The 12492-nt window shown below is 39.5% G+C and overlaps 1 protein-coding gene across 1 annotated transcript; it reads right to left on the bottom strand.

The window, feature by feature from the left end:
- Positions 1-1942: 1942 nt before the first annotated feature.
- Positions 1943-5813, bottom strand: LOC113008494 (rho GTPase-activating protein 15). Its single transcript, XM_026145946.1, has 6 exons — positions 5578-5813; positions 5111-5209; positions 3623-3700; positions 3092-3226; positions 2735-2840; positions 1943-2359 (listed from the first exon to the last, which is right to left on the bottom strand). The coding sequence occupies exons 1-6, from the start codon at positions 5708-5710 to the stop codon at positions 2176-2178; spliced, it is 735 nt and encodes a 244-aa protein (XP_026001731.1). The 5' UTR covers positions 5711-5813; the 3' UTR covers positions 1943-2175.
- Positions 5814-12492: the final 6679 nt, after the last annotated feature.

Below are 12492 nucleotides of genomic sequence, written 5' to 3'. Positions count from 1 at the left end.
ACATCCTCTTGCAGACCATTACATGTGGAAACCATTTGAATACAAGCGCGCTGATCCACACAGGTATGCACACGGGTGTTCACTGCTCGTAGACTTAAATGACACCTTTCTTGGCTGCTACTTCAAAGCACATTGTGCGCTGTCTGTCCTGCGTGCTGCACAACAATATTGAATATTTAGTATTTACTGCTGTTTACACTTAGCTAGATTATTGCGATGGTGTTGTGTTTAGTATGTTGCTTTGGTTTTTTTTGCTTGTTTTCTATTCTTTTTCTCTCAACAGGTGATCCAGGAGATTTTTTTCTCCCCCCCCCTTTCTCACTGTCCCTCTCCCCTTTTGTTTTTCTTTTCCTTCCTCTTTCTCTCTCCCTTTCCTATCCCTCACTCATGTCTGTCCCGTATGTAACAACTGAAAATAAAATAAAATAAATAATAAAAACAAAGGTCGATCAAATGGACCAATACGGCAATGCCACAATGATCCTTTTGGCAAAATAAATCCATTGGGTATCCTTGTTGGTCTTCAGACAACAATTCTGATAGCTAAAGAACCAAATGGGACAGGCAAAAAAAAAAAAAAAAGTTTTTAATATTACTCTTATTAATCTTTCTGGGTCACAAAATAAACTTTTAACATGTTATAAGGTGAGAAAGTAGCTGTGTAAACTTCAAATATCTGCTCAGTTTATCAAGACATCGCATATTTGCAAAAGTGCGCCGACGTTTTCAGAGACCCACTAGCTCGATAGCTGACCGGGGCGACAACAGCAAACTACCTGCACATCGTTTCCACATCCCCGCGGTCTTTGGCTACTCAGGTTAAAAATGATATAGAAGTCACTCAGATAACTTAAAAATGTTATTGTTTGGCTTTTTCAGTATTTTATTTGTTCCTGAGTAAATCGTTTTGGCTGAGATTAAAGTTATAGTTTTCACACAGCTGAATAAACGTCAAACAGAAAACTGATTAAACAGAAGTGTGAGATGGTCGAAAGTTTACTCCAGTGTCCTAATATATTTTAGATAGCAAGGAACAGACGGCTGAGCTTAGTAAATTTTAATCAGCGAAATCTCTAAAATATATTTATCAATAGGAACTAGTCAAGTAAACTTGAGATGTACCTTCAGTATCTTCGTCTCTCACAAGATGTGCAACCTTTAAAATCTCAAATAATTTTTAGAACGTTTCATTTCTGTTCAGTTAAAATATCTTAACATACAAACACGAACTAGTGGAAACTTATGCTGTTTACAGGAATTTAAAATCACCTCTTTTTCTATTCTTATTAAATACATTTTTGTCGCTGTAGTCTGATGTGTTCAGACCACAAGAGAGAACCTTTAAAAACTTTAATCGGTTCAGTACCTCCTGGCAGAATTCATTGATTAACTGTCAAACTCACAAACACACATCAAACTCTTTGTGCTGACAGATTAACCCTTTCTGGACTGAATTATTCACACATGAACATATTTTCCGTTATATTCACTCATTTTAACTTTTGACACACAAATTATTGTCTGAATCCAGTTTGTTTTCTGTTTTCTGCTGTAGATTTTTTAAATGCGTCAGTTCTCACTAAAGTTGGATGTTTATGTTGACTTCAGGCTCTATTGTTTCTTTTTAGTCAATATTTATACTGCAAGACTGTCTAGAAACAAACACACTAATCATACAAATCATCTTATTTACTCACCATCATTCAATAACTTTAAAATAATCTTCAGCAATATTTTACCAATAATATGACAGGGTTTGTTTGAGATGTTCATGTGAAGCCTTGAGTAGTGTGAATGCTATATTTGAAATAAAAAAAACATTACTAAGATTCATGTTTCATACATGTTTGCTCTGCAGGCTAATTTTGTGATAATGCAGCTGAATTTTATAATGACACTAGGATATGTTTTAAATATTCAGTGGTAGGTTATATACAGAAAATCATTAGAATTATTTATTGGAGTACTGTATATTTTTGTATTTGAAAACAACACCGATTGTGGCAGAGGTAAAAGGGTCAAAACATTTAATTATAGATTTGTGCTAATGCAATATAAACTCTGACAAAATATCTTCTGAAAATTCCAGTTTTTACATCCCGGCCCAAACCAGACATGGCTTCTAATATCTGTAAACGTGAGTCCATCAGCTGATTTGGTCCCGCTCAGCACCTTTTACTTCCCGTCCAAGTTGAAGATTTCTTGGCTTTCAGTGAGAATGAACTCCACAATCTGATTCTGATACACCATGTTGACCGCCATGTTTCCGGCGTCCAGTTCAGGCCACATCAGCGTTGGACCAAACACGATTCCGATGCCCTGAGTGGACATCAGGTTCTTCCTGGAAAAGGCCAGAACTCTGCAAAAGGAAAATGCAAACGTTAACATGTCCTTTAAATTAGCTAACAAAGCATCAAACAGTGTACTATGTGCTACCCATCCTGAGTTTATAAATACGACCCTTTCTGATGGTGCCTTTCTGATTGTGTGAACATCAAATCAAATCACTTTTATTGACACAGCACATGTGAGTGAAATTCTTGTGTGCAAGCTTCACAAGCAACAGCGGTGTGCAAAATACAAGAAACATAAGATACAAGCCAAATATATGGACAGGAATGTAAGAATTATCACTTGTTTGTAAAGTAATATGTGCAGTGGTTTATTCCACAGTATTCCACCTGAACACTGTAAATGCTCCTAACAGGTGAGGTTCAGGTGTGTGTTGGATTACTTGTGCAGGTGGCTGAAGAGAAGCTTCATGGTGTCATGGTTGGGTTTGGGCAGCTGCTGTATCAGTTTCTTCACAGCCTGAACTTTTTGTTTGGGTTCTTTGATCTCTGTTAAAACAAATGACAGCAGCATTAGTTTAACCTTTAGATTTCTAATTGAAGTTGAAACGTTTTTAAACTTGGGGGGGGGGGGGGGGGGGGAGAAAAGTCTTGTTCAAGCAGTCTGGTGATTCTGTCTAAATACAAGTCTCATTCTTAAAGTGACTTGACCAAGAGCAGCAGAGATTACAGAAATAAAAGAACCATTTTATGAAGTCATCACAAACTGAAGATTTATAACAAAGGCAGGATTTACTCACTGATGGCCTCCACAAAAGGCTGGAAAAACCTAAATGGAAACAGTGGCTCCGGCAGTTCACGGAAAAACATTTTGAGGGCTCCGGTGACGACGTGGACATCCTCCCACTGACTGTGTTCCAGGTCCAGGTCCTCCTCTGTGGGACAACCATGGAAATATTACTGAGCAGGATTTTATGAGAAGAGGTCAGAGCACATTGTTTTACCATTTTATATGTATTGGTTTTTAACTTCAGAGTCTACTTAGGAGGATTTAATACATTTTGATATAAATTATTGGTGTAAGGCCATGCCACAAGCACTATTTTGATGGGTTTGGTTGACTGACTTAGTTGCTTAGCTGTGTATCGAGGTTTAATTTCTTAATAAAATTCTGTTTCATTTTGTAACCTGCATTGTTTGACTCTTTGTTTTAATCCCCTAGCTTTGTCAGGGCAATGTAAGACTTACGCTGATTAATTATAACCCATTTTCATAAATGAAAGGGAAATTAACTACTTTACAGCTACTGTAAAAGCTACTGTTTAGTTGACCTTCATCGACGAGGAAGCGAAGTTTCTGGATTGTGGCCAGGTTTCCACTGACTCTGTAGATCCCGTCAGCTTCCAGACCTGCAAAGAGATACACTTTATTAAAAACCTTAATTTAAGTCTGAGCTCATTCAATAGATCCATATGTACAACTCGTTGCTAGTTAATTGTACTCAAACAGCTTTAGCTTTCAGGAAACAGAAACTAAACATACAGTGTTTTCCCCCTTCCTGAATTTTTCATATGTTTGTCACACTTAAATGGTTCGGATTATCAAAAAATTTTAAATAGACAAAGATAACACAAGTAAACACAAAATGCAGTTTCTCAATGAAGGTGTTTATTATCAAGGGGAAAAGTCCAAACCTACGAAAACTGATTGCCCCTGTAAATGATCCATGGCAGACCTGACGACATTTTTATGCTTATAAGCATCTCTTTATTTCGCATTCTCACGGTTGTTGTCACAAACACACGACTGCAGCTCTAAAGCTGCCAGCCACACACATCACCAACAACAACAGCATTACAGCAGTCCGCATAACCAGCAAGGCGTGATCTCCTGCAGCAGCACCACAGACCACACCCCACCAAAGTGCCCTAAACCTAATAACTGGTTGGTCCATCGTTAGCAGCCTAATTGCAATTGTGATAACTAGCAATGAATCTTCTACAGCTCTGTGGAGGAATTTTAGCACATCCGAGGTTATTTGAGCATGAACTGGCTTTATAAACTCTGGGTTCAGGTCAGGACTTTGACTGGGCCACTCCAAATTCTTCATTTTGTTTTTCTTAAGCCACTCGGAGGAGGACTTGCTGCTGTGTTCTGCTGCAGAACCCACGTGCACTTCAGTTTGAGGTCACAAACAGATGGCAGCACATTCTTTATACAACAATTCCATGCAGAAGTACTTTTTAACTTTCATAGAGATGCAGAAACTTGACTCTGGCTCATGCATTGGTCAGCATGAATCTGAGTCTTCTTAATTTCCAGATGGAACTCAAGAAGAGGGCAAACACTTTTTCATACCACTGTACCTGTGTTTAGAATCAGAATAATGCCAAAAGAAATCATGTGGTCACAGTTACACACACACAATAACGGTAACAGACTGAACTAAATAATACAATATATTACAAAGTTTACAAAATACAAGAAATAACTCTAATATATAAGTAGCTCAGTTGTAAATATCCAGAATATTGCAGAGGTGAAATATATATGATTGACGTTTTACTCTGACCTGTAAAACTTTGTTAGTTATTATTTTACTGTAAAGCATGTGCAACGGGGTGTAACTATTGTACTGTGTACTGTAGATGGCCACGGGCAGCAATGATTTCCTGTGTCGTTCATTGGTGCATTATGGATAATCTCAGTCTCTCACTGAACGTGCTCCTGTGACTGGCAAGGATGTCAAGGAATGGGTGGGAGAGTGGGTGTCCATATCTTGCACAGTCATGTCTGAGTTTCAGTATCAGTAAACGTACCTCGTTTCTCAACGGCGTCCACACAGATCCGAACAAACTTTGGTACCGTGGTCCCTTCACGCTCACAGAGACTCGACAGATGGCAGCCAAACACTCGATCTGAGACAGATGTTATAACAATTTGATCAATTAGAATTTTTGTTAACTTAATTATTAGATTAAGCACATTTTGAAAGCCAGTTCACTCACAAAAATCATTTTAAGCTTGTGTTAGGGCCAGGGTTAGGTTGTAAAACCGAACCTGTAAAACTTCTGCAAAGGTAACACTGTATATAAAAACACGATGTTATTTTATTTCTTAAACCTCTCTAGTCTGCCAGCAATGCTGTTGAAACAAAATTTATCCAAACTGTTAGTTAAGTTTTAATTTTTAAAAAAGACATTTCTAAAGGAAAGGAAGCAAGCATAAAAACACGACTGGAAAACAAGGCTTCAGGAAAAAAGGCTGAAGCAAAACAAGCAGAAACCTTTTATCAGGCCTTTCTCCTGTAGAGTCTTCATGGATGGACGTCTGATGATGAATTTCTTCAGCCGGTTTTTCACTCCATTCTTGTCTGCGCTATCTGAGGCGCTGTGCTTCAGCTTTGAGCTGCCAAACATGTCTACAAAAGAAACAGGTTGAGGTACAGCTTTGAGATACTATGTAAAACAAGTGTTGTTGTGATTTGGTGCTGTGTAAATAAAACAGGATTCAATTAAGTTGAATTGAATGTAAAAGGGTTAGGGATTAAAAAAACAGAAATTAATTATTTTCAAATCTTATAAACCCATATTTTACTCACAATAGAACAGAAAACACACACATGCGCTCATTTTGAATTAGATGGCAGCAAAACATCAGCTCTTCCCATATGGAAAAGAAATAGTAAAAACATATATGATTTACTCATGAAAGTGGCTACTTTCATGAGTAAATCATATATAAATCATATAAGGCTTACATGATTTACTCATGAAAGTGGCCACTTTCTCATTACTTTCATATATTTTTTTTAGTAAGTATACAAAACATACAAGTTTCATTATATAATTTTTCAAGGAATCTTATATGTGTTTTCACTCTTGTATGCTTTTCATACAAGTTTCATACAAGACAGATAAAAACTTTATAAGATTTATATATATCTTTTCCATATGGGTTGGGACAGATCAAAAAAAAGCTGGATAAGTAAGTGGTACTAAAAAGAAACAGCTGCAGGAACAATTTGCAGCTAATCAGGGTAATTGTATCCAATCACAACAGTGTTTTAATGGATGCAAAACAATTGTAGCCAATCTTTGTACAGTTTAGGCACAACAGGAGCTCTCAGAAGTGAAAAAAGGCAGAGGTTCACCAATCTGCAAAAAACTATGGTGGAATAATGTTCAGAATAATGTTTCTCAATATTAACTTTAAATGATGTCTCTCATCACCCATATTCTGATGATATGGTTACTAATCAACCAAAGACCCAGACAGACTTTTAATTCATTTGAAAGCCTGATGCTTCGCCTCGTCCACCCCAGCTGTAAAACTCAGAAACCAGTCTTACTTGTTATCATCTATCGTCCACCTGGGCCTTACACAGAGTTTCTGTCTGATTTCTCAGACTTTTTTTTTATCTGATTTAGTGCTCAGCTCAGATAAAATAATTATTGTGGGTGATTTTAACATCCATGTAGATGCTAAAAATGACAGCCTCAACATGGCATTTAATCTGTTATTAGACTCAACTGGCTTCTCTCAAAATGTAAAAGAACCCACCCACCACTTTAATCACACTCTAGATCTTGTTTTAACATAGAAACTGAACATTTAACAGTGTTTCCTGAAAACCCTCTCCTGTCTGATCATTTCCTGATAACATTTACATTTACAATAATTGATTACACAGCGGTGGAGAGTAGACTTTATCACAGTAGATGTCTTTCTGAAAGCGCTGTAACTAAGTTTAAGAATATAATCCACCCACTGTTATCATCTTCAATGCCCTGTACCAACACAGAGCAGAGCAGCTATCTGAACGCTGCTCCAACAGAGGTCGATTATCTTGTTAATAATTTTACCTCCTCACCACATACAACTCTGGATACTGTAGCTCCTGTGAAAACTAAGGCCTCAAATCAGAAGTACCTGACTCCGTGGTATAATTCTCAAACACGTAGCCTAAAGCAGATGACTCGTAAGCTGGAGAGAAAATGGTGTGTTGCAAATTTAGAGGATCATCAGTTAGCCTGGAGAAATAAGAAATAAGAACTGAAGGTTTCTCTTCAGCACTGTAGCCACTTCTTCACAAATAACATTTTAACCATTAGAGACAAAATGACCCATAATCATCACACAGATGTAACATTATCTACAGCTACTTTTAGTACCATTGATATTCATTTAGAGTCTTTTTCTGTCACGGTCTGCCATTCCTCGCTGGTCGACCTGCCATGTCTGTGTTGTATTTGGATTTGTGTTTTCTACTCCGGGGGCCTGTTCTTCGTACGTCGCTCACTACATCCAAGATCACATGACACATCCAAGACCAAACCATCGCGCTAACCGTGAGCTCGCTAATCCGGTTCCCCGAACACACCTGCTGTTGACGATTAGTACAGCTGGACGCAGTAATGTGACATCACTGGGTGTCGTAAAAGGGGCTACGCATCGATAGTAGAAACATTGATCGGCAACCCTCTGATTGGTCGGCGAAAATGTCGATGGGGCGTGCACGGTATTTTCCGGCAGCAGAGCAAGAACTCATGAGTGCGGGATTTCAGGAGTTTCAGAGTTTAATTAAAACGCAAGAGAACACTGCAAAGGCTGCAAAAGCAAGGAGAGAGGGCTGGCAGAAAGTTGCTGACAAATCAAACTCGTAGGTAATTTAATAATAATAATAATAATAATGGATTCGGTTTATATAGCGCTTTCCAAGGCACCCAAAGCGCTGTACGATGCCACTATTCATTCACTCCCACATTCACACACTGGTGGAGGCAGCTACGGTTGTAGCCAGGCTGCCATATCGCGTCATCGGCCCCTCTGGCCAACACCAGTAGGCGGTAGGGTAGATCTATCATATGACACTATATTGTCCAATATCATATGGCATTATATTATATTATAATATGTTATATTATATCCCCTTTCACATTAGAGCCACAACAGGACCCACAAGAACATGGGAACAAGTAAAAGTGGAATACAGGAGTATTCTACAGAATGGTAATATTTATCTCTTAGATTGCTTTTCGTCTCTTGGCAAGGTAATACTGGCCTGTAATACTCTGTTAGTTTGTTCATAACAGCAACCAAGAAAAGGGCAGAGGAAAAAAAGACAGGTGGTGGTCCTGCACCCCCTCGTCAACAAGTTGGTTAAGTAAATAATACCCTCACGGGAATATCGATATCTCTCTATGAGCACACTGTCGCGCTGAGCTAAAGGATCCTGTCTATCCCGCAATATACGCTGAATTCTGAGGACTCTCCTTATCAATCTTGCACCTTCCGCAATGGGTTGGTCGCGTATACGGACAGGACATGGCTGCGACAGGCTTCCCAAATCCACCTTCGCTTTATAGCCGTGGTCTCTCATCTTGATTACACGAAGTAATTTACAATTACTACTCTGAAATATGAATTACATCTGTAATAATCACATACATGTAATAGAATGTTAATAGTACATTTCCCTTTTTTAGGAAATGACCTGTATGTATCTGTGTGACATCAATAAAAGGATCAGGTGCTGCATTATCTTTAGTTACATTGATAATATTTATTTATGGTGAAACAGTGGAAAAATATCGCTGTTGCTTTCGTATAAATGAAGCGGACATACCTGCGTGGCCGCGATCTAATCCTGTTTACATAAAGTAAACCTGCTCCCGAGCAGGTTTACGCTTACAGCTCTGTTGCTATGACAGCAAGTCCCGGATGAGCTTCGGGGAACCGAACGATCCAGGATCACGCGAAATCGTCAACAATCTAATCCAGCTAACTTACTTAGCGAGGTACGAAGAACAGGGCCCTAGTCTGTGCATGTTTGTGTGCATATGGTGGTGTTTGTGTTTTGGTGCAACACCAGGCCTGAAGAGTTTCCCGCCTTGGAGTTGGCCACCCCTCCTGACTAATCATGCTATCCTGATGCTGATCAGCCTTGTCAGTGGCTCTCTACTTAACACAGTAGCTGACACTGTATTGTTGAGGAACACAGTCAGTAATCCAGCTCGTCAAGGTGAAAGTCTCCCAGGAGATTTACGGGAACATGTGGAGATAGCTGAGCACCATTGTACAGAGATAGAGCTGTAAGTTGTATTTTCACTATGAAGAGAAGTCACTGCACGGTAGCATTCAACTCCAGTGAGTAGGATGCTGTGATTTCCATGACTGTTAGGATTGATGACAACATGCAGGTATATGGTAAACAGGTCTCCAGTCCTGATAGATCCATGAGGGGCTGATCCCTGGGAACGAAGGCCAGGAAGAGACGAGCCAGCAGAGGAGGAAGAGCAGACCACGCCAGGCCCGACTTTTGCTCTCAGACTGCAGGAAATGACATCTGGCTGGTCAGTGTTTTTATTGTGGCTAGATAAGGACACTATGCGACACCTGTCCACGTGGCCGAAAGATTTTGTCCGTCAGTGCAGTAGGAATGTGTGGCACGATTGAGGACGTTCCCTACCTAGACTTGCCAGTGTTAGTGTTCAGGTTTTATATTGGGCCTGCAAGGTAGACGATGGGTATCATCACTTGCAGGCCATTCTAGATCTCCTCTTCCTGCAACCCATTGTTGAAAAGATTAGTTCCTTTCTGTTTGATGATGCTTGTATCCTTCGGTTCCTCGGTTATCCATGGTAAATACACATACAACCCCATATTGACTGGTCCCAAGGACTGTATTTGTCATCCAGCAAAGAAGCGTCTTTGCTGGTTGTTGAGTTATTCTCGTCATTTTTTTTTTTGTACAGCTCTGATAATCTGTTTTCTTGTGTGATTTCTCAGTTTATTCTAACCACGGTTACTCCTGTGCATAGACTCTGGACTTGTCCCTTATCCTAGATCTGTTTCCCCTGGCAGCGTGCGTGGAGTAGGTGAGAGTGCTAATGACAAATGCGAGAGGAGCGAACGAGCAGCGTGTGTTTCGCTTTTTCCTTGGACCAATGAAAGTCCCTGCCCCCATACACTGTTTATAATTTCACATAGTGTGGTTGTAAATACACTTGTGACTGTAATTCTAGTTTCAGCTGCGTCTGCGCCTGAGTCAGTTTTCCGTCCGCGTGACATTATTACCTTAAACTTTTAGGAGTTGCACAGCTGCTTTCCACCTCCAGCAAGTTATGGAGGCAGTCATGATATTAGATGTGAATCATGTTTTTACACACTAATGGTTCTGTGGCTTTTAGCTTGCTCACTGCCTGCCTTTTGTATAAATACCAGAATCATTATTCCTCAGACTCACTGACTAGATCGGTCGGTGTTTGGGTACGTTGTTTGAGCACAGGGAGAAGCAGAGCATATCCAGGTAGGGAGCTGTGTTCTGGGGCAGGTTAGTCTGTACTGTTTGATCTCCGCAAGGAAAACCTTCTTTAGTCGAGCAGAAAAGAGCGTACAAGCAATCTCAGGAAGATTAGTTTTGATAAGTGCATCAAATTTTGTCTTTTGAAAAGAAATTCACAAAATGCAGCAGAAATAATTTATAAGTTAATGAACAAGGAACAATTTAAAATATTACTTCTTACTTTCAAAACTATTAATAAATTAGCGCCAAGTTATCTTAGTGAACTTCTCAAACCACATACTCCTGCTAGAACACTCAGATCTGCCACTCAACTACTTCTGACCCAACCCAGATCTCGACTGAAGTCTCGGGGTGACCGTGCGTTTGCTCTGGCTGCCCCGGTACTGTGGAACACCCTTCCTCTCGACCTCCGCGCATCTGATTCCATTGCACTGTTCAAATCACGACTAAAAACCCACTTATTCAATCTTGCCTTTCCCTCTAGTTAATATTTCTTTTATGATTTTATATCACGCACTTGTATGCTCATTTAAATTCTTGTTTGCTCTGTACCTGTTGCTTTCCTATGTATTAGTGACAGTTATCTGCTTGCATATTTAGTACTTGCTTTGGTCCTATTTCTATTATCCTCCTCATATACTCTATTTTAACTTGTTAAGCACCTTGGCATACCCTTGGTTTTTAAGTGTGCTTTATAATAAAGTTTATTATTATTATTATTATTATTATTATTTTACTGTTACCTTGTTAAAATAAAACCCTATCATCTCATATTTCCCGATTTTCTAAAATGGACTTACTCATCAAATACTGAATTTTGGGTGTGTGGGATCCAAAGACAAATAATTTATGACCACTATAACCTAGAAGTGGAGAGGATGTTTTGACCCGGCATAAATTATCCACTACAGAGGTGTTGCTAGCAACACAATTATTGACATACATTTTGATGTAAAAGCTGCTTTAACATGACTAAGAGCTAGCTATTTGTGACTGATCAATAAATATGTAGGTGATGGTGACAGGGTGGGTCAGAGCGGGAGTCTATGACCGAAGCGGTGCAGAGCAGCAGAGGAATGGCAGCTGAACTAATCAGAGAATCCAGAGTGTTTAGAACTACCTGGAGAAAATAATGAATGAAATCCAGGTTAGAAAGGCAGAATCAGACTTTGACTGTTCTACTTTTACAGTAATTATTTATTGTTACTAAGTGTTTCTTACTTTTTTGTAGCAGCGGTGAAGCCAATTTTAAAATGCAGATGCTCATTGCCTAAGGGAAGCATGTATAATGTAAACAGAACTGGTCCTAGCACTGAACCCTGTGGAACTCCATAATTAACCTCAGTGTGTGAAGAGGACTCTCCATTTACATCAACTAACTGGAGTCTATTAGATAGATATGATACAAACCACTGCAGCACAGTACCTGTAATACCTACAGCATGTTCTAATCGCTCTAATAGGATATTATGGTCGACAGTATCGAACGCTGCACTGAGGTCTAGCAGGACAAGCACAGAGATGAGTCCACTGTCAGAGGCCATAAGAAGATCATTTGTAACCTTCACTAAACATTCCAAAGGTTGATTGTGCTCATCCGGATGTTCTCAGTGGGAGAAACGTTGCATCATTACCCAGGTGGGCCTCTTCAGTCTCAGCTGACTGCAGGTTTCCAACCTTATAAATAGGACATTAGCACAATGACTGAAACTAGCACCACTGACTAACACTGGGTTGTGAGGTCAGTTTCTTTGATATGATGTTCATTACATCAAGAAGGCCCTGAGCAAATGTGGTTATCACAGCTGGACATTTGTCAAAGCTGGGAAGGCGCCTAAAGAAAGCTCCAGCTGATCTAGGAGAGGGACAACTGCTGACTAAGGGAAAACCTGT

The sequence above is a fragment of the Astatotilapia calliptera genome, chromosome 16 (assembly GCF_900246225.1).
Source record: "Astatotilapia calliptera chromosome 16, fAstCal1.2, whole genome shotgun sequence".
NCBI lineage: Eukaryota > Metazoa > Chordata > Actinopteri > Cichliformes > Cichlidae > Astatotilapia > Astatotilapia calliptera.
The sequence above is the reverse complement of the archived record's forward strand: the minus strand, read 5'-3'. Positions and strand labels throughout refer to the sequence as shown.